At 48.5% G+C, this 18,893-nt stretch overlaps 1 protein-coding gene across 1 annotated transcript in view; it reads left to right on the forward strand.

Moving 5' to 3' along the window:
* Nucleotides 1-18,893, forward strand: part of RFTN1 (raftlin, lipid raft linker 1) — a 173,851-nt gene that overhangs the window by 133,564 nt on the left and 21,394 nt on the right. The window contains exon 7 of the mRNA XM_079794541.1: nucleotides 5,195-5,310. Within this exon, the coding sequence (XP_079650667.1) occupies nucleotides 5,195-5,310 (116 nt within the window). The remainder of the gene's footprint in view (nucleotides 1-5,194; nucleotides 5,311-18,893) is intronic.

The raw sequence follows: 18,893 nt of genomic DNA on the forward strand, positions 1-18,893 counted from the left end.
TCCTCGCCCTGCCCTTGACCTGTGCTGGCCCTCCCCACCCCTGACCATGACCCTGACCCTGCCCTCACCTCTCCCGGCCCCACACTCCTTCCCCCTCTGGGAGTATCGCCTTTCCCCAGCCCATACTCAGATGTCTTCCGTGGTCTCAGACATGGCCTTGGCAGTGAGTTGTCCAAACCAGAATGCAGGCCAACGACATGTCCTGCCCGTGGTGACCACGCCCTCACTGCTCCTCCACTTACTTAGAAGAGTCGTTCCGCATGACCCTGACTGCTTGGCATAAACCTGGCCTCTCCTCCTGCACAGGGTCCTGCTCTGTGGGCTTGTCCGGCCAGTGCCTCCCGGGGACATTCATCTTACCTATCTCTCTTACCTTCTCTAGCCTCTCTTTCCCATTAAGTGGAATTCACTCCCAAAATCTTGATAAATTAAGCACTTCTGACAGGAAACGATTGTCTTCCTGGGGCCTCTAAGTCCAAGTGTCCTTTGGTATTTATACCACCTTTTTTTGACGCCTAGCATAACCTACATGACTTTATATTTGCAAAGTATACATGTAAAAGACATGCACATATTTCGAGTTAAATACATGTAGAGACATATATTTTATACAGACACTAGTGACCCAGTGCACGAAATTCGTGCACATTAAAAGGGGATTAATTAGAGGAAATAATTTAATATTGCTATTTGCCCTTTCTCTATAATAGAAGTGTCAGAGATGAAAGAAAATTAGTAAAATGTATATGAAAACCTTCCTCCTGTCAGAGTCTGGGGCACACCATGGAACTCAGAGTCAAGTCCCCGCCCACCCACATTCACCTCAAAATCACGTGAGACCCAGACCTGGCCGCCCCCCCCCCCCCCCATTGGGCTAGATCCAGACCCGGCCAGTCCCACCCTTGTCAAGCCCTGCTGTGCAGGGGCCGTAGCCCCAGGTCCCCTGGCCCGGCGCCAGGACAGGGTCATGGCCTGAGGTCCCCCAGCCCAGACCAGGGCGTGACTTGAGGTCCTCCATCAAGCCCCACCAGGTCGGGGACACGGCCTGAGATCCCCTGTCAAGCCCTGCTGGGTGGGGGGCATGGCCTGAGGTCCCCCATCAAGCCCCGCCAGGCGGGGGGGGGCACAGCCTCAGGTCCCCTGGCCCAGCGAGGGGGGCACTGCCTCAGGTCCCCCGTCAAGCCCCTCTGGGCAGGGGCGCAGCCTGAGTTCCCCCAACCCAGCACTGGGCGTGTACCTTGAGGCCCCCCCTCAAGCCCCGCAGGGTGGGGGGCACAGCCTGGGGTCCCCTGTCAAGCCTCGCCGGGTGGGGGGCACAGCCTAAAGTCCCCCGGCCTGGTGCTGGGATGGGGGGAGCAGCCTGAGGCCCCCTAGCCCAGCACAAGGATAGGAAGCACACCTTGAGGTCCCCCCTCAAACCCCACTGGGTGGGGGGCACAGCCTGAAGTCCCCTGTCAAGTCCCACAGGGGCGGGGGAGGGCGTAGCTTCAGGTCCCTGCCGATTGCTCGTTAAGGCTCCTTATGGGAACTTGGCCTCAGCTGTGGGTGCAGCCATCTTTGTAATGGAGTGATGGTCAATTAGTATATTCCCTCTTTATTAGATAGGATACTTTCAAACCCTCAGACAAACCCTAGGTCCTATGTGCCCTGTTCATCTTGGGAGGATCAAAGAGCTAGGGGTGGAGGGAATGGAAAGGGAGGGAGAGTGAGGTTGTTCCAGCTGCTTCTAGTAGCCACTCCCTTGGAACGCGGCTGTCTCCAAGAACGTTTGGCCTGGTGGTTCCAGGCATGGCTTCTCTCTCTCTCAAGGAGCCAATTAATAATGTAGGTTTCACTTATCGCATGAAGTGCATTTTCTTTTGGACCATAGCACATCCTTAAGTGGACATTGTATTGCAGGAGAGCACATGTATAGAAAACTGTGCAGATCATAAGGTGATCAACCCGTGTAACTGGCTCAGGGCGAAGCCATGAACTGTGCCTGGCCAGGTGCCTCACACGCAAAGGCAGTGACTCAGAGCATGTCTTCCTTGGTCAGTTCAATGGTGCTGGACTTGCAGGCTAACCCTTACTGTAACTGAAGAGGAGCCTAGGTTATTCGCTGCTTCAGTGAAGGAAGGAAGGCCGAGAGCAGCAGCGAGGGCTGGAGAAACAGGGACAGGCAGCAAGCCGGCTGGCTTTTTTCTTGTCAGCAGATCAGCTGCAGTGTGATTGGGAAGCAACGTAGCACCATCAGCCGGGACTGGTTGATCCATAATTACATGCAGTGGGGTTAGAGGTCGGTATGACAACATGTGCAATTACGGTCCTGCAGCAGGTGCGTGCCATTCCTGGAACCGAGGTGGTACCACGAGCACCATGCAGTGCCTGATGGGGAGAAGGGCTTTCAGAAAGCCAAGGAAATCTGTCCTGCCAGCTGCCCCAGTGTGGACAATTTAGTCCAATTGAGCTGCTTAAAAGGAGCACAATAACATTTTTTTTCTAGACCACATACATTGACCACTTGTCATGGTGTGTGCGTTTCCTGCCAGATGTTGGGGAAGAATAGCACCTCGGGTGAGCCTGCAGGTTAGCTTGCTGGACGGAGTGTTAATGTGTCAGAGGCTACAGGGGAAGAGCCGCTGCCTCATAGAATTTACCTCCTGGGATAATAGAGCAAATCTCCTTTCCCCACTTCCTTCTTGTAAATCATAAGCTTCGAGTGTTAAGGTGGCCTTTTGCCAAAAGACCAGCATCAAATATTTATACAGGACCGGGGCGCATAGCTCTCCGTGCACAGTAGGGGAGCTGCTTTACTTTTATAAAAAATGCAGTGATAATGGAGTGTTTTCCAGAGATGGAGGGCGAGCTAACCTTTTGCATCGGGAGCCTTCACTCCAAGATAGAGCTATTTATACCCAGTGCGGAGGCTGAGCTAGGGGGCAAGGAGGAGACGGGGGTGGGCACGGCCGTCAAAACGGGGGATTGTTTAAAAGCCCGGCTGTCTGCTCTCTGTGGTTCATTGACTTTTTTGCTGTTACAGATGACCAAATTGTGACAGCCACTCTGAGCTTGCTTCGGAGTTAAGTAGGTGAATCAGCACTCTGAATTCGAGATAGCGGAGCAGCGGGGCTGAGAGGTGGGAAGGCAGAGGCTGGATGAGGAGGCTGGGAGATAAGGGCCTGGCTTGTTCCTACTTCATGCCCCCAAGTGCCGCTGTACCTCTCTCCACTGACCGCATGGCCCTCCTCCCAGCCCAGGCCTGCATACCTCTCCCCGCTGACCGCACGGCCCTCCTCCCAGGCCTGCGATCGGGAGGAGGGGCAGCCAGACAGGGGTGGGAAAGGAAGTCTGGACTGGCTACAGCATCATCTTCCCCCTCTGGACCTCCACTCGGCAGCACAGTGCCGTTGGCAGGCTAAACACCCGCTGTTTGGATCAAGTTGGACCAAGTTGGGCACTTGACTATGTAAAGTACATGGTAGGCACCTTGTAGGGCTTGGCAGTTTTCCTTTGAGGACATCTGTAGGTAGAGATTTTGGAAATTGGATAGAAGTATTTTTGTAGAAGCCTCCAGGGGATTTGTGCTGTGTGAATAAATTCCCAGAGGAATCATGGAGCATCTTCTGGTCTCAAGCAGCTGGGGCTCCAGCTGGGCCCAACTTTCTAGATGAGCTAGACTATGGTCCATGCTTGTCCTGGACCCCAAAATTCTTGTAGTTCAGCTGAAGAGCAGCTCTGTTCTTCCCTGGTCACCTTTGCAAAATGTCTCTTAGGAAGGCATTGGACAAACCTAGGGGGAAGCCTTTTAGCAGAGCAGACGAGAGCTTAGAAGTTTTGCTAAGGCTGTTTGATAACAGATTCTCAGGATAGGAAACAAACAAAAACTGGAGCTTGGTATTGATTAACCCCGGGGATCTTACTTGAAATGAAGCCCATGATCAAGGTGCTGGCAAATTTTGTTGCTGGTGAGACCTCTCTTCCTGGCCTGTAGACAGCTAACTCCTTCTCTGTGTCCTCATGTGGCCCTTCCTCTGTGCAAGGACCGGGGAAGGGGTCTGGTGTCCCACTTCTTATAAGGACATCAGACCTGACAGATTAGGGCCCACCCTTCTGACCTCAATGATTTCCCTAAAGGCCCTATCTCCAAATACAGTCACTTTGGAGGTTAGAGTTTCAACATAGGATTTGGGCTGGGGTGTGGGGGCCACAAGTCAGTCCATTAGCAGTCTGACTGAGCAGTGGTTTGTAGAGTAGAATCCAGGGACCAGGAGGGAGTCTCTGTCCTCCACCACATTTCACAGATGAGAGACCAAGTCCCTCAAAGGGATCACATCACTTACCTTGATAAAGCATGGACCCAAGCCACCTGCTTCTATGTCCAGTCCTCTTTCCCACAGTCTCTGATCTCAATGAATCTAGGGCATTAGGAGCCATTCAAAAAAAAAAAAAAAAAAGGCAGAAAGCTCCTCCCTTACTGTCTTCTGCAGGGGTAGGGACCCCGCTGTGATTTTCTTTATACCCTCGTTGCCCAAAACAGTCGTGAATCATGCTATTTGTGGAGCGTACATTTGTTGAATTGTACAGAACCCAGAACTTGGCCCATGGACTAAAGCAATGCCCAGGGGGATGTTTTCAGTGATAAATCATTTGGGAAAACTGCCCTCCCCCAAATTCTGCCTGTTGACAAGAGCTGCCTAAAGAGTTGTTTGTTGTACGGCAGCCCACATCCTGGGAACTTCCAAGAATCAGCACAACTAGCATGCCTCTGACAAGCTCAGATCTGGTGTGTCATATCTATCCCCGCTTTAAAAAAAAAACAACAAAAAAAACGTACCTCACCTAAATATAGGTTTCTTCTAAAAACTGTCTCTAAATGGCTGTGTTTTGCCCTGAGTAAGTTCTCCCCAGTGCATCCTGACATTGGAGCGTGGAAAGGAAGGTAAACGCGTGAAATCAGATGGTGATTGCTAACAATGAAATTTGGGCTCATAAAATCAAGGATATTATTCAAAACTGCGAGGTAAATTAGTCTCATTCACTCTGATGGGGCTAGACTCGATGGCGGTGTGTGCCTCCTTTAATTAACGTGCTGAAAAGATGTTCTGATTGGGATTATTAATGAATGCAGTGAAAATCTTTGCTGCTTGTAAGGCTTCTGCCACAGACGCTTTACAGAACCACCACCACCCTTTTTTTCTTTTTTTTCCAACAGATTCCTTACACAGCTTGACAGATGGAGTATTCATCTTTGAAGCTGTTTCCACAGAAGATAGCAAAACCATGCCGGGCTATGATGCTATTGTTGTCGAACAATGGACGGTCCTGGAAGTAAGTGTGGGGTTGGCAGGGGCACTGCTTTTGTTCGGACGGTGATGGTTTTATTCGCTTGCTGGGTCTGCCCGTGGCTGCCGCTCAGCTGTGGCTCTCCTCTGAACGGCCGTTTGGCCTGGTGGACCCTACCAGGACCCCTTTTTGTCTTTTCCTGCTCCTCCTTTATCACGTTGGGGGATGGGCCCCGTGGTTCCCTTTCTGTAGGAAAAGCACACTACGTGTCTCGGACCCTTCGGTGGGAAACGACTCCTCTTTCATTGATTTGCACGTAAGTGAAAACTCTTAAGGGACATACATGAGGCAAACACGCAGTTGGTGGCCTCCGTGCTGATAAAAGCAGCATCCTCGTGGGCGCCCCATCTGCCAGGCATCCTGGGAGGAAGGTGGCACCCAGGTGCTCCTTTAATCTTCACAGTAAGCTTACCAGGTAGGTTCCATCATTGCTCCTGTTTGGCAGATGAGGAAACTGAGGCACAGAGGTTGGGTCCCAGTCGTAACCTAACTCATCAAGTGCTGAAGGACGTCTTTAGGAAATGTTGACCCCTTAGGCAACCACATTGCAGTGGGCAGAGGCGTCCTGGAGCCACGCTTTTCTGGGACTTGGGAAGAGCTGGTTTGTTTCTGAGACTTTGTGGTTAATCTTTGGAGGCACTTCTCCACCTATGGAGGCAGGGACTTTTTAGGCTCTGCTCTTGTCCACTCAGCAAATGGGATGTATAAGGAGAAGAAGCTGTTTGAACACAGAGGGCTGGCTCCTGGATGCCCTCAGCAGGCCCTGGGAGAACACAGAGATGGTGTCGCTCTGAGGGGCCCCTGTAAACCCTGCTCCCTGTGCCTGAGACAGAGGTGGGTGCAGGTCTTTGTGAGGGGTGATGGCACATGCTCTCCACACCCTGGTGTCCTTGGGAAGTGACTCCCTCACTTGAGTGTTGGGGTGGGGCACCCCAAGGGCACTGTTACCTTTAAGCCTGCAGCAGTGAAGTCGGGAGCAGTGATAGGAAATAACTGCTTGCAAGTGCGGCAGCAACAGAGTACCGAGAAAAACTGTACTAATTAGAAACAGGAATTCCAGAAACCCAGGGCCTGTGAGGGTCGGGCACGGAGTCCTGAGAGCACATGTAGTGAGGAAAGTGAGGAATCAGATGATGACCTGGTTTGGGATGAAGCTCCCTGTCGCTTCCGCCTGACCTTGGTCCCAGTGGGCCCCAAACTGAAAGTGGGGTGCAAAGGAAGCGAGGCCCAGTTTAAAATGCACAGTCCGGCCAGGGCAGGTCATGTCCCCTCTCGGGACCTTAGCCTTCCTCCACCACAAGATGGGGCAGTGCAGTTCACCAGCCCACCACACGTGGTAGAGGAAGGCTCCAGATGGTGGTAAAATATGAAATAACAGGGGTAGCCGTTGAGGCTCTTGACCCCATTAAAACAGTTTCAACACTCAGTTCGCTCTGAACACTTGGTTTTAACAGCAGGCCATGCATGCCTGCACCCAAACCAGATACATGTGCAGAAGCGATCGGCAGGCCATGGGGATGGGTGTCCGATCTCTTGTTGTCTGCCCATAAACATGGCTGTGAAGGGAGGGCATTGTGGTTTCCTCAAGAAAAATGACTTGAGCCAGCCGGTGTGTCTCAGTGGTTGAGTGTCGACCTATGAATCAGGAGGTCACCGTTGGATTCCCCGGTCAGGGCACATGCCTGAGTTGAGGGCTCGATTCCCTGTGGGGCGTGCAGGAGGTAGCCAGTCAATGATTCTTTCTCATCATTGATGCTTCTCTCCCTCTCCCTTCCTCTCTGAAGTCAATGTAAATATATTTTTTAAAAAAGAAAGATGACTTGATAGCAGTGATCTAAAACCATCTAAGAAAGTGGTTCTCAAAGGGTGGCCCCAGGACCAGCAGCATCAGCACCACCCGGAAGTCATTACAAATGCACATTCTTGGGCCCCACTTGGACTTGCTGGGTCAGAAACTCTGGGGTTGGGTCCCAGGGATCTGTGTTTTCACAGTCGTTCCCGGGGGGACAGGAGGGGTGGCCTGGGAAAGGTTCTGATGCACAGTCAGCTTTAAGAACCAGTGTTTAAAAGACAGTAGGGGTGCGACACTCCCCAGGTGTCTATGGTGAAAGCGATGGAAAGAGTTCCCCAATGATTTATCTTCTTTAACCTTTGAAACTATCTGTGTCCTTGATGGGTAACTGCAATGAATGCATACTGCATAAAATGTTTGTGGGAGGGAGATATAAATAAGGACATTTGTCTTTTTAATTTGAAGAGGTCAAACTGATGGGTTAAGAAGTTTAGATCAGAAAAGATTAACATTTATTCAGAAACTTTTCTTGGAATTGCAGATTGGTTTTCATTAGATTTGTCAATTTTATTTCTTTCTCAGATGTTTGAACTTTTTCCTCTTGACCTCTTACATGTTTGTGCATTAATCTATTTCGTGGTATTAGTTTTGGGTCTTGTGATTGTCCCCTGTCCCCACCCCCGCCAACACACACACACACACACACACACACACACACACACACACACAGTCACTCATTCCAGGAATGCTTTGGCTTTTCCCCTAAGACTCTTTGGAAATGAACCAGGATTTTTAAAGACCTGTGATAAGCCCAGTGGTGAGCATTGGCTTACAAAACCATTTCTGTGTTTTCCCGACTCCATATTCAGTGACAAAAACTCAGTCAGGTTGGTAGCTTGAAATTGGCCACGATGGAAGTCTTCCACCATGGAAATTGGCCAATGCTAGAAATTAGGGTCTTCTTTTCCTCCCTGGGGAGCCCGTTGTAATTGTTTACCACTGGGTGGGCCTTTATTTTATCACATTTCAAACGGTAAGGTACAGGTGTGGCTGGCATCCAGCTGGGCAGGAACAGATTTTCTGAATTTCATGACCAGTGGATTGATGGCTTTGATGTTGCTCATCCGTTTTCCCTGCTCAAGTCTCCAGACTTGCTCTTCCCTCCGGTGTCTGTGGAGCACCCCGAAGTTGCCCACGGTGGAAGGAGACAGCTGTCCCTTTTAGCAGCATCAGCCTCTCAAGGGGAAGAGGAGAGTAGATCTCTTTGGGGCAGACTATACCCCTGTTGGTTTCTCTTCTTCTTTGCGGCTAGCGTAGGCAGTCTTCAGGAATCAGCTCAGAGGTCACCTCCACCAGGAAGCCTTTCGGACTCCTTCGGGGTTAAAGACACTTCCTCTGTGTTCCCATAATGCTCTACACATAAAGCTGTTGGGCTCCTGTTATTACTCATCTCTATTCATCTACTTTTCTCCCTTTACTCTGAGCTTCTTGGCCTGGGGATGTTCAGCTTTGTTCTCCAAGTCACCCAGCAATAACTTCCTGCATTGGGTTGCAGGCTTTTTGGTTCAGCCCAAGAGTAGACCAATGTTCTCAAAATTGAGCTTGTACCAGAATCACCTGGAGAGCTTTTTAAAACACAGATAGATACCCAGGCTCCCCCCCCCCCAACCCCGAGTTTTCTATTCAGCCCACTTTGAGAATCCAGCCTTAGAGGAACCACGTGTACACAGCCGTGTGGCCAGCACATCCCCACAGCTCAACTCTCTGACGAGGCTCTGACCACAGACAGGGGCCCCTCCTCTGCATGCCCTCCAGGTGTGTGGGGTTGGTCTAGCTCCCTGGCCTGCCACCCTCCAGACCCAGCTACTTCCCCTCTTCCCCACCCCTTTGGCCTGTGGGGAAGGTCTTTTCTGTTCAAGCCCTGGGCAGGTTCCTCTTAGCTTGTGGTTCACCCTGCTTTTCTGGGCAACCGCTGTCCTCCCAGGCCACCCTGTGAACCCTTCAGCTGTGAGCACAAAGCATGTCTGACCAGCTTTCTCTCTTTTCTCCTGGTTGGCATTGGCTTGACCCTTTCCTGTGACTATTACTATTCTAAGCTCTGTGTGCATTCAGTTCAGCCACCTCTTCCTGGCTTCCCTCTGTGTACACACACACACACACACACACACACACACACACACACACACACTTTCACAAGAAAACCTACCTCACTCTTCACAGCCCCGCAAACGGTGCTAAATGTTGGAAAGAGAACGTAGATTGTAGAGTCTGGCCTGCACACATCCTGGCTGTCTCCCAGCTGCGTAACTACATGTATGAGAAGTAAACCACCCCCTCTTTGTTATTCCATTTTTTCAGTTGTGTACATGAGGACACTGGCAACAACATCTCAAAGTTGATGAGAATTAAAATAAATACTACATTAGAAGGTTGTGAACGTATAGTAAGCACCACTTTTTTTTTTATTGGTCACCTGGTATCATCAAGTAGAAAGATCCTCTCCCTATTGCCTTGATCTTGTTCTAAAAGCACAGTCGAGGTTGGGCTAGGGAAAGTGTGGAGTCAAATGCAAATAACTGTGTCTTTTCTCAGTTGGAAAACTCTGGCCAAAATCAAAGGCAGTTGTGGATAGGATAAAAGTCCATCCAGAGGGCCTTGGTAATGGGCATTTTGTTTACATTCTTTGATTTTACAACCTAGAGTGTGAGCAGAAAGGTAATTCTTTGCAAGGAAAGTGAATACTGCCTGGATGAATAAGCAAAGAGCAAGATTCTGAGAGACAGAGACAGGGACCCTCTTCTCTCTGAGGGAGCACATCCTTTGGCTGAGCCCCCAGAGAGTTTGTGGATACCATCGGGTCCTTTGAGCTATACAGCCTTCTTCATCTCCATTCCCTGGAGTTCCTCAGTGCTGCTTATAAAATGTGCTTCCAGCCCTAGCCCTTTTGGCTCAGTGATTGGAACATTGGCCCTTGGACTAAAGGGTCATGGGTTCATTTCTGTTCAACAGCACGCATCTAGGTTGCAGGCTCTGGCCCCAGTCTGTGGAAGGCAATCGATGTGTCTCTGTCACATCGATGTCTCTCTCTCTCTCTCTCTCTCTCTCTCTCTCTCTCTCTCTCTCTCTCTCTCTCTCCCTCTCTCTCTCTCTCTCTTTCTCCCTCTCTCCCTCCCTCCCTCCCTCCCTCCCTTCCTCCCTCTCCCTCTCCCTCTCCCTTCCACTTCTCTCTAAAAATGAATGGGAAAATATCCTCGGGTGAGGATGTTTTTTCAAAAGAAGTGCTTCCAGAACAGAGCATCAGACAGCAACTAAAGCACTTTTAGCTTTTAGCAGATGCGATTGGTATGGAGGCGGTGGATTAATGGAAGAGTCAATTAATTTTAAAAAGAGCCAAAGAAAATTTTATTAATATCTTACATAGTTTCTCTTAATGTAAAATATGTAAATACACATCCAGTTGCCATTCTTTTTGAGTCTGGGGTCTGCTGATGGGAATTCCGCTTCCTCTTCCTTGTCTAAACCACCCCCAAAGTGCACTGTCACCAAAATCCAGTGTCAGGAAAGGGATCTGGCTGCAGAATCCTTCTATTGTCATGAATTTTTTTCCCCCAGTCTCTTCCATTTTCCCTCTCCCCCTACATCTCATTCAGCCACGGTTCTCATTTTTAAGCATGTGTCCTTTGTCATGTCTCTTCAACACATTCTACTTAATTTTCCTAGAAACAACTTCTTCTGCACTTACTATTAGTGTAAATAACTTAAATTAAGACACATAATTATCATAATGGATCTTCCTGACCTAAATGGATCTGAGAGCACATCAGACTCTCCGAGATGTGCTCGGTTGCTGAGATCAGAGGAGTGCCCGCATCCTAGAGAGCAGCCTGCTCCCTGCGAGGACTCGGTCCCCCTAAAGCTGGGCATGGGCTTTGCGGGTGCAGCTGGAGATGGAATTGGCTTTGGAGCATTCACTACAGATTTCGTTACGTGAGGTGCTATGTAGGCAGCTCTGTCCATCCTCTACCTGTATGTTCCATCTGTTGTTGAATAGACTCCCAACTCACCTCATCCAATAGCTTCTGTCCATTTTTATAGCATGTTGGGACATTTTTATTATGATTATAGACATCACACATTTGGAGGGATTATCCCAGCTTTGGCTTCTCTGAAGGTTTTATGTCTAAGGTGGTGCCTGTCCTATCCAGTTTCAAACAGACTAGATGGAGGACACGATCCTTCGGCATGCTGTGGGAATCTTTCCCCCAGTCCCTAATGCTACCCAAACCTCTCTGCAGAGGTTACAAATGGCCCTACTGTTCCATCTCACCTGTCACCCTTTCATCCCTCAAGGACACATCAGAGGCTTGATAAGGTGCACTTCAGTCATTGAAGCTCACTCTGGAGCATGCCTCCACCCCACCTGTCCCATCACCTTTTCCAGCAACACATTAGATCTTACTGATTCTTCACGAACACCTGCAGGCGGCTGGGAAGCCATCTTTTCTTTCCAAGGGCTTCCAACCATCTCTTTAACAATCGACGCTTGGATCTGCCAGGGAGTAACTTCCATCTCTATGGTATCTAGAATTCACCACCACCTGCTCTGACAAGGGAGCCAGTATTTGTTCTTGTTAAACCATCTGGTATTTTTTTCGTTGCCACAGTTTCTCCAAGATAATTATTTTGGTACTGAGATCAGAGCCTTTAGTGCCCAAGACAGCAGTCCTCTGCCTTCTTCCTGCGATAGAGATCATGCCCATGAGTGATCACTGCTGTGAAGGGACCAGGGCTGAAGACCCAGCCCCTCCCGGGATGGAACTCCACTCCTTTACCAGCCCAGAGCAAAGCACGGCGCAGGTGAGGGCCACCAGCTGTCAGGGCATCCTTAGATCCTTCTATCAGCTCTCCCAGCGCTTTCACTTCGATCAATTCCTTGTGTCCCTCCCCAGCTTAGATCGTGACACACAAATGTGCTGAACGGTAAGGCCGGGCACCTTTTCTTTTAAACGCCGTGCGTTTAGGTTGGATGAATGTAAAACTGGAGGCTTGCTTTGGAGAGCAGGTGGCCAACCTCTGTTAAAAATTGTAAATGCTCATCCTCCCCATGACTCCTCATGTCCACACCTCATGTCCATCTCTTCTAGAGAAACACTCTTTGTTCACAAGAAGGCATATACCAGGACATCATTTCAGTGTTATTAGTAATAGAAAGAAAGGAAATCGTCCACATATCCATCAGTAGGGGAATGGTTACACAAAGGGTGCTACATTCTTATTAGGGATGCAGCCATTCTGTATATTCTGACGAAGGAACTCCAAAAATGTTAAGTGAGAAAACAAGTTGCATAATGATACTGTGATGGTTAATTTTATGTGTGAATCTGGCTAGACTATGGTACCCACTTGTTAAGTCAGACATCATATGTATAGGCGTATAGGTATATATGTATCTATATCTCTATCTCTGTCCATCTTATTGGTTCTGTTTCTTGGGAGAACCCTGATGAATACAGATATAAACAGATGATGCTATTAATGGGGCGTGGCGGGGGGGACTTCACAAAAACTATATGACGTATTTTCTGTGGATATATGTAAATGCAGGAAAAAGGCCTGGAAGGGCATCCATTGACCTGATAACTAACAGTGGTTATGTGTGACTTGGTATGGAAGGGTGGGAGGTAGCTTTATCTGAATTATTTTTATTTTTATATAGAGAAATGGTCATTTTACTTAGGTGATTAACAATTAATTTTAAAAAAAATAACTAGTTTTGTCTCACCATACTTTTCCTTTCTTGCGCTTTAGATATATAGTGACCCTTGAACAGTGCAGGGGTTAGGGGCACCAACCATCCACACAGTTGGAACTCTGATAGAACTTTTAAGTTGGCCCTCCGCATACGCGGTTCCCAGCCGTGGATCAAAAATACACTGGACCCTTGAACAGCACGGGTGTGAACTGCATGGGTCCACTTGTGTACTTATTTTCCTCTGTAGAAAAGAAAGTAAAATAGGAATCGAATAATTCCACTCTCTGTTGTCTTCAGTATATTCTTTTTTGTAAAATTCTTGCTTTGAACATAATTTTAAAAGGGGTGTGTGTATGTGTAGTCGCATACACCTAAACTCATTCTAGGCTTGACCTTCTTCCTCCTTTTGGGGGTTTACTTCACTTATGTCAGCATCCCTGGAGGGCCAGGTACCTTCCTTCTGTCCTTGTAAATCCACACTCCTCAGTCCCTAAGACTCACTGATTTCCTTAGATGCCTCCTACCTTTATTCTAGAGTGAAGGGATGATGTGTGTTTGGAGAGATGGAGTGGAATGGGGGAAAGCAGTAAAAAGCCTGGGAGAGAGGTCCCACGGTGAGAGAATGGGTGTGGTCATCATGGGTATTGGTTAGGATGCTTTCCACTGTCCATAGCAGACTAGCCAACTAGAAGTGGCTTAAACAGTAAGCATTTTTCATCTCATCTCCCTGGAAGAAGGGGGAGTCAGCTTTTCCAACAGCTTAAGGACATCATCAGGGGCCCGGGTGCTGTCACCTTCCTGCATTCTGGTCCTCAGCTTGTCTGCCAGGTCTTTCCCCATGATCCTAGGCCCAGGGTGCCTGCAAGAGTCTCATGCAAACATGATGACAGCTGCCGTGTACCCTTCTTTCATTAGCAAGTAAAGCATTTACCAAAACTTCCAAGCAGAGTTTTCCTTGAGTCCCATTGGCCAGGACCGGGTCCCAGATCCATGTCGCTGTGCAGGATCTCAGTCCACTGGGGCTGGAGAGGGTGAGAGGTGGGAAGGGGGGCCTGGGCTGCCAAGCGGCTGGTGGCTTTGGCAGCCAAGAGTGTTTGCCACTGAGTGGGACGAGGAAAGCAGGGGATGCTCCCAGAAGTATTTTAAACAATATCTCTTTAACTTGGTGACAGCTCGGAGAGTGGGATGACAAAAGGAAGGATTTGACTTTTAACCTCTATCTTTTTTCTTCCATACACTCAATATTCAGACAACCATATTTCACTTCCTGTACAAAATGTAGTTATACAAGTGAGCTGGGCCTTTTAAAAAAAATTATTCCACAAATAAATATTGAGTTCCTACTGTGTGTCAGCCACTGTGAGAACATGATGAATGGAGGAAATTCGGGCAGGAAGGATTGATTCTTTTAACTGGAGGGAAGGAGTGCAATCATTAAAAATGAATGCTCACCCCCTTGGCCTTTCCACACCCATAAATAATTTCTCTTCATCGTCAAGCTTCCTGAGGGGTGGCGAAAGGCTCTAAATCACCAGGAACCTTTTAAAACTCATGAGAGGGGAGAGGCAGGTGTGTGTTCTGGTGAAGACCATGGGGCATGGTAAATTTAGAGCTTTGTTGCAGAGGACAGGAGGGTGAAAGAAACTGACATTTTCAGACTCTTATGACAAATGCATTTTTTTTAAAAAAAACGGTATGCTTTAAAAACCTACAATGCATGTCACAGAATGACAAGAAGGGGACAATCTTCAATGTGATAAGAAGGGCTTAATCTTTGGGTTTTCCCAATGTGCTTGAGATTAGAACAGTGGGAGGTGACTCTATAAGAGCTTTAAACACATGCACACAAATTTATTATCTTACAGTTTCTATAGGTCAGAGGTCCAGGTGGGCTCAACTGTGTAATCTACTTAGAGTCTCACAAGGCTGAACCAGTGTTGACAAGGCTGCGTTCCTTATTAAATGTTCTGAGGGAAGAATCTACTCCCAAGTTCATTCAGGTTGTTGGCCAAATTCAGTTCCTTATGGTTGTAGGACTGAAGTCTTTGTTTCCTTGCTGCCTGCTAGCCAAGGGCTGGTCTTTGTTCCTAGGAACTGCCTGCATTTCTTCTCATGCTTTCCATGTGGCCCCTATAAGAACTTTTAAATGCATAGACAGTCTTGGAGCCACAGATGAGGACAAGACAAATGGTTCTCCAAGAAGAACTTAGTATATTAAGTCAGTGAGCATATAGGGTTGGCAGGTGTCCTTATAGTGATCATTCATTGTCATTCCTTGGAACTCGTTCATTTTTAAATTCACTTGGCCAAGAATTTTAGTAAAACTAAAGGAATGTGCCTATGCATGGTTGAGGAGCTATTCTCAGCAAGGACATGCTTTGATTGGAGGGAGGTCTTTGTTTATGGTCCCTATGATGCCATCCTGTGCCTTGTCCTGCTTCACATCTTCTTCAGTGGCTTGTGCAAAGGTCTAGAAGGTGGTGGACCTGTGGGAGGCCTAAAGCCAGGAGGACATGGAGTACACTGGGTGGCCATCAGGATCTGAAGAACAAGGATTCTCGTGGGCTCCACAAAAACATTCTAGCTGGGCCTGGGGAGAAGAGGATCAGGCCATGTTTGAGAGTGGAGAACGGGGAAGATTCTGAACAACCCATGCACGCCAGTGTCAACAAGAGCTGCTGTTTTTTAATCTGTTTTTACATGGTGGATTTCTAAACTAGATTACAGTTGATGTTTGTGGAAAGCATCCCACTACTTTTTTTTAAAAGGGGGAAAGAAACCTTGTCAAGGGTGACTTCACTCACATGGCTGGCTGTTGGCTGGGACAACAGGGCCTTGCATATCTTAGCTGGCAGTAGGCCGGCCGGGCTTCTTCACGGGGCGGCGGTCGCAGGGTTCCTAAGAGCCCCAATGTGCTAGCTTATTTCATGCCTCGGTTTGCATCATATTTGTTAATAGCCCATTGACCAAAGAAAGTCACAAAATCAAGTTCAGATTCAAGAGGTGGAGAAATAGACACTAGCTTTCTATGGGACGATCTGCAACACACTGTAGAAGCACCGATGCAGGGAGTGGATGGATTTGGTTATGGTCAGTTTAAAGATGTGCCGGGTAATCTTCACTAAAACGTAAAAACAGCCTTCGTCGTTGATGGCCAGGGTATGTCTCTGTGTGTTTAACTTTCACACATGAATATGTTTTCAACTTCCACATACAGAATGCCTCCAAGAATGGAATCATATTATCCTGGCAGATTAACTCACATGTCTATGGTAAACTTAGGTTTCATCAACGTTGGATGTGCTTTACAGCAATTTTTAATGAGACTTTGAGGCTATAAGACAGTGGTGGTGGAACCTAACCCAAATCTGCAAGAACAGGTGCATTCATTCATTCACTAGACAACTATTGAGCACTCTTTTTATGTTTTATGTCAGACACTTCCCTGGAAGCTGGGGATTCATTGGCAACAAGATTGACTCCTGGCCTTTGTGGAGATTGCATTCCAGTGAAGGAGAGAGCGATAAATAGGTGCACAAATCAGTCCCAAGTAGGGATTGATAGGAGGAAGCGATGGGGCAGGAGCAGAGGGGAATTTTCTAGAGGACCCCAAATAGAGCTGGCCCGTCTCTCTGAGACCATTTTGCTTTTCTTGACTTTGGTTTTCTCTTCATCAGCTCATCTTGGGGTGGGTTACAGTCCAGATGCTGATGGAAACCCCAGAGTGCATCTGTTACAGGCTCTGGTGGGTTTATCCCTAGACTGTAGAACAGCGATTTTCAACTGGTGTGCCGTGCAATACCTGAAAAAACTCTTTAGTCAAGAGCGCTGACTTCTTTTCCCTTAAATTGTCCAAAAAAAAAAAAAAATGACAACAGCCAGCATGACAATAGCTGTCCGGTGTGAATGAATCAAAATTACTATATACCTATTTTTTGGTCAGGCAAAAAAAAAGGTATTTTTTGGTGTGCTGCTGAATTTTAGTAATTAGCTACAAATCACTGGTTACAAATCGCTGCTGTCGGGAATCAGTGAGCCGGAGAGAATGGAAGGACTCGTGGTGATGGGGGCACTGCACACGGGGGCTTGACATGTCCGGAAGGTTATATATTCCTGGTGGCAGTTTCCAGCGCCCAGAAGCCCTTTGAGAAGTAGGCTTAGCAGGAGCAGGGTCCTCAGAGGACATGCTATGGGATTAGCGCAACATAATTTGGCTTGAGGGAGAGGGGTGCAGGAGGAGAGAAGGTCGAGCTAGAATCATGGTAACCATAGCAACGGATGCTGACAATTGGGTCACAACGAGGAGAATATTGACTGGAGACAATATTGTCCGCATGCCAACGCGGGACTGTGGCACCTTGAATTTACCAGGCGGAGAAAGTCAGGGAGAGAAAAATCTGTTGTGTGGAGCATCCCCCAGGGTCACAATTCTTCCCCACTCTCTTTTCCAAATGAGCCCAAGGCCGGTCCAGCCCAGCACACAGTGCTTTGAGGGGCTCTGTCTGTTGCTGGCTTGCAGGGTGACGATGGAATCACCCTTTAGCTTCTATGGTCTCCTCTGTTAAGATTTTGAACCAGCCTTTATTCAGAGCCACCTTCTGGATTAGCGTTTTTATGATTATTGGTGAGGTGTCAGGCATCTACTGTCGATGAAGGTAATAACTTGGATGTAGTTTTTAAGTTCTAGAGTTTTTTGTTTGTTTGTTTGTTTTTTAATATATTTTATTGATTTTTTACAGAGAGGAAGGGAGAGGGATAGAGAGTTAGAAACATCGATGAGAGAGAAACATCGATCAGCTGCCTCCTGCACACCCCCCACCGGGGATGTGCCCGCAACCAAGGTACATGCCCCTGACCGGAATCGAACCTGGGACCCTTCAGTCCGCAGGCCGACGCTCTATCCACTGAGCCAAACCGGTTTCGGCAAAGTTCTAGAGTTTTTGCTGACAAACTTCCAGTCCCCTACTCCAAAGTCAATTCCTTTTAGTTACATACGGTGGGAATGCTCTTTTTAAATCCTCTCATTTCTAGGTAGTAGATAAGGAAGCGGGGTGCTGCGGGGGGAGGAGGGGAGCAACAGAAAAGAAAGGTTAAAAATGTGCTTCTTCATCCACCACCAATTATCTACGGAAAAAGTAATAAAGTGGCAAATCCCATTTACTCCCAGGAAGTCTCATTTCCTCACTCATAAAAGCAAGTGGGAGGGACTTGGCAGGTCCCTGGATGGAGAGAACGTTTCGTGTTTAATTGTTTTCAAACAAAGCTGCTTCCAAGTCTGCAGGGAGGACACGCTCACCGGGACGCAGTCAGCGTGTGTAAAATGTCAGCTTCTCGGGGGGTGGAAGCCTGGCTGTCTCGGTGTGAGGCCCCTGCTGAGCAGCCCACGGACGCCGCAGCGTTGAGCTGCTTCACTGTTTGCTCTCAGAACCGCAGACGCATCTAGTGGTCAGAGTGGGCCCCAGCCGGCGCGCCCTGAACTTCCAAACTTGCTGCCTGGTTACCTCCAGCGTAACCTGAGCCCCAGCGCCTCTCTGGTGGTTGTCCTTCGCCCAGGCAGGCACGTGTCAGCAGACAGGTCGAGAAGGTGACTGCAGAGACCCTGCACATACAGGACCAGATCACCCCCTTTTCCAGGAACCCGGGAGAGTGTTATCTTGCACGTGCAGGTCTGCTTTTCCTGCCAGCCTGGCACGCGTGGCCTCTTAGGAGAAGCCAGGGCAGTGTCCGGAGCTAAGATATTCTCCCCCAGCGTGGGGTTTGATCTGTCCCTCCCAGGGTGTGCGGGCGGCAGGGCTGGGCCTCCCTGGAGGTCATCGGAAATTAGACTCGAGGGCTCCAGGTGTAAGGCAAGGTCACAGCGTGTCTGGCCTGGAGGAAATGAGGGCTAGTGTGCCAGCTCTGAGTGTGGAGAAAAAATCGGCAACACTGAAATCCATTCACAGTAGTGGCGATTTCGTTTTATTTCACTGAAATCAGACAAGGTGACTTTCACTACGTTTTTCCTCCTAGGGATTTGCCTGGGCA

The sequence above is a fragment of the Cnephaeus nilssonii genome, assembly GCF_951640355.1.
Source record: "Cnephaeus nilssonii genome assembly, chromosome: 17".
NCBI classification, from domain to species: Eukaryota; Metazoa; Chordata; class Mammalia; order Chiroptera; family Vespertilionidae; genus Cnephaeus; species Cnephaeus nilssonii.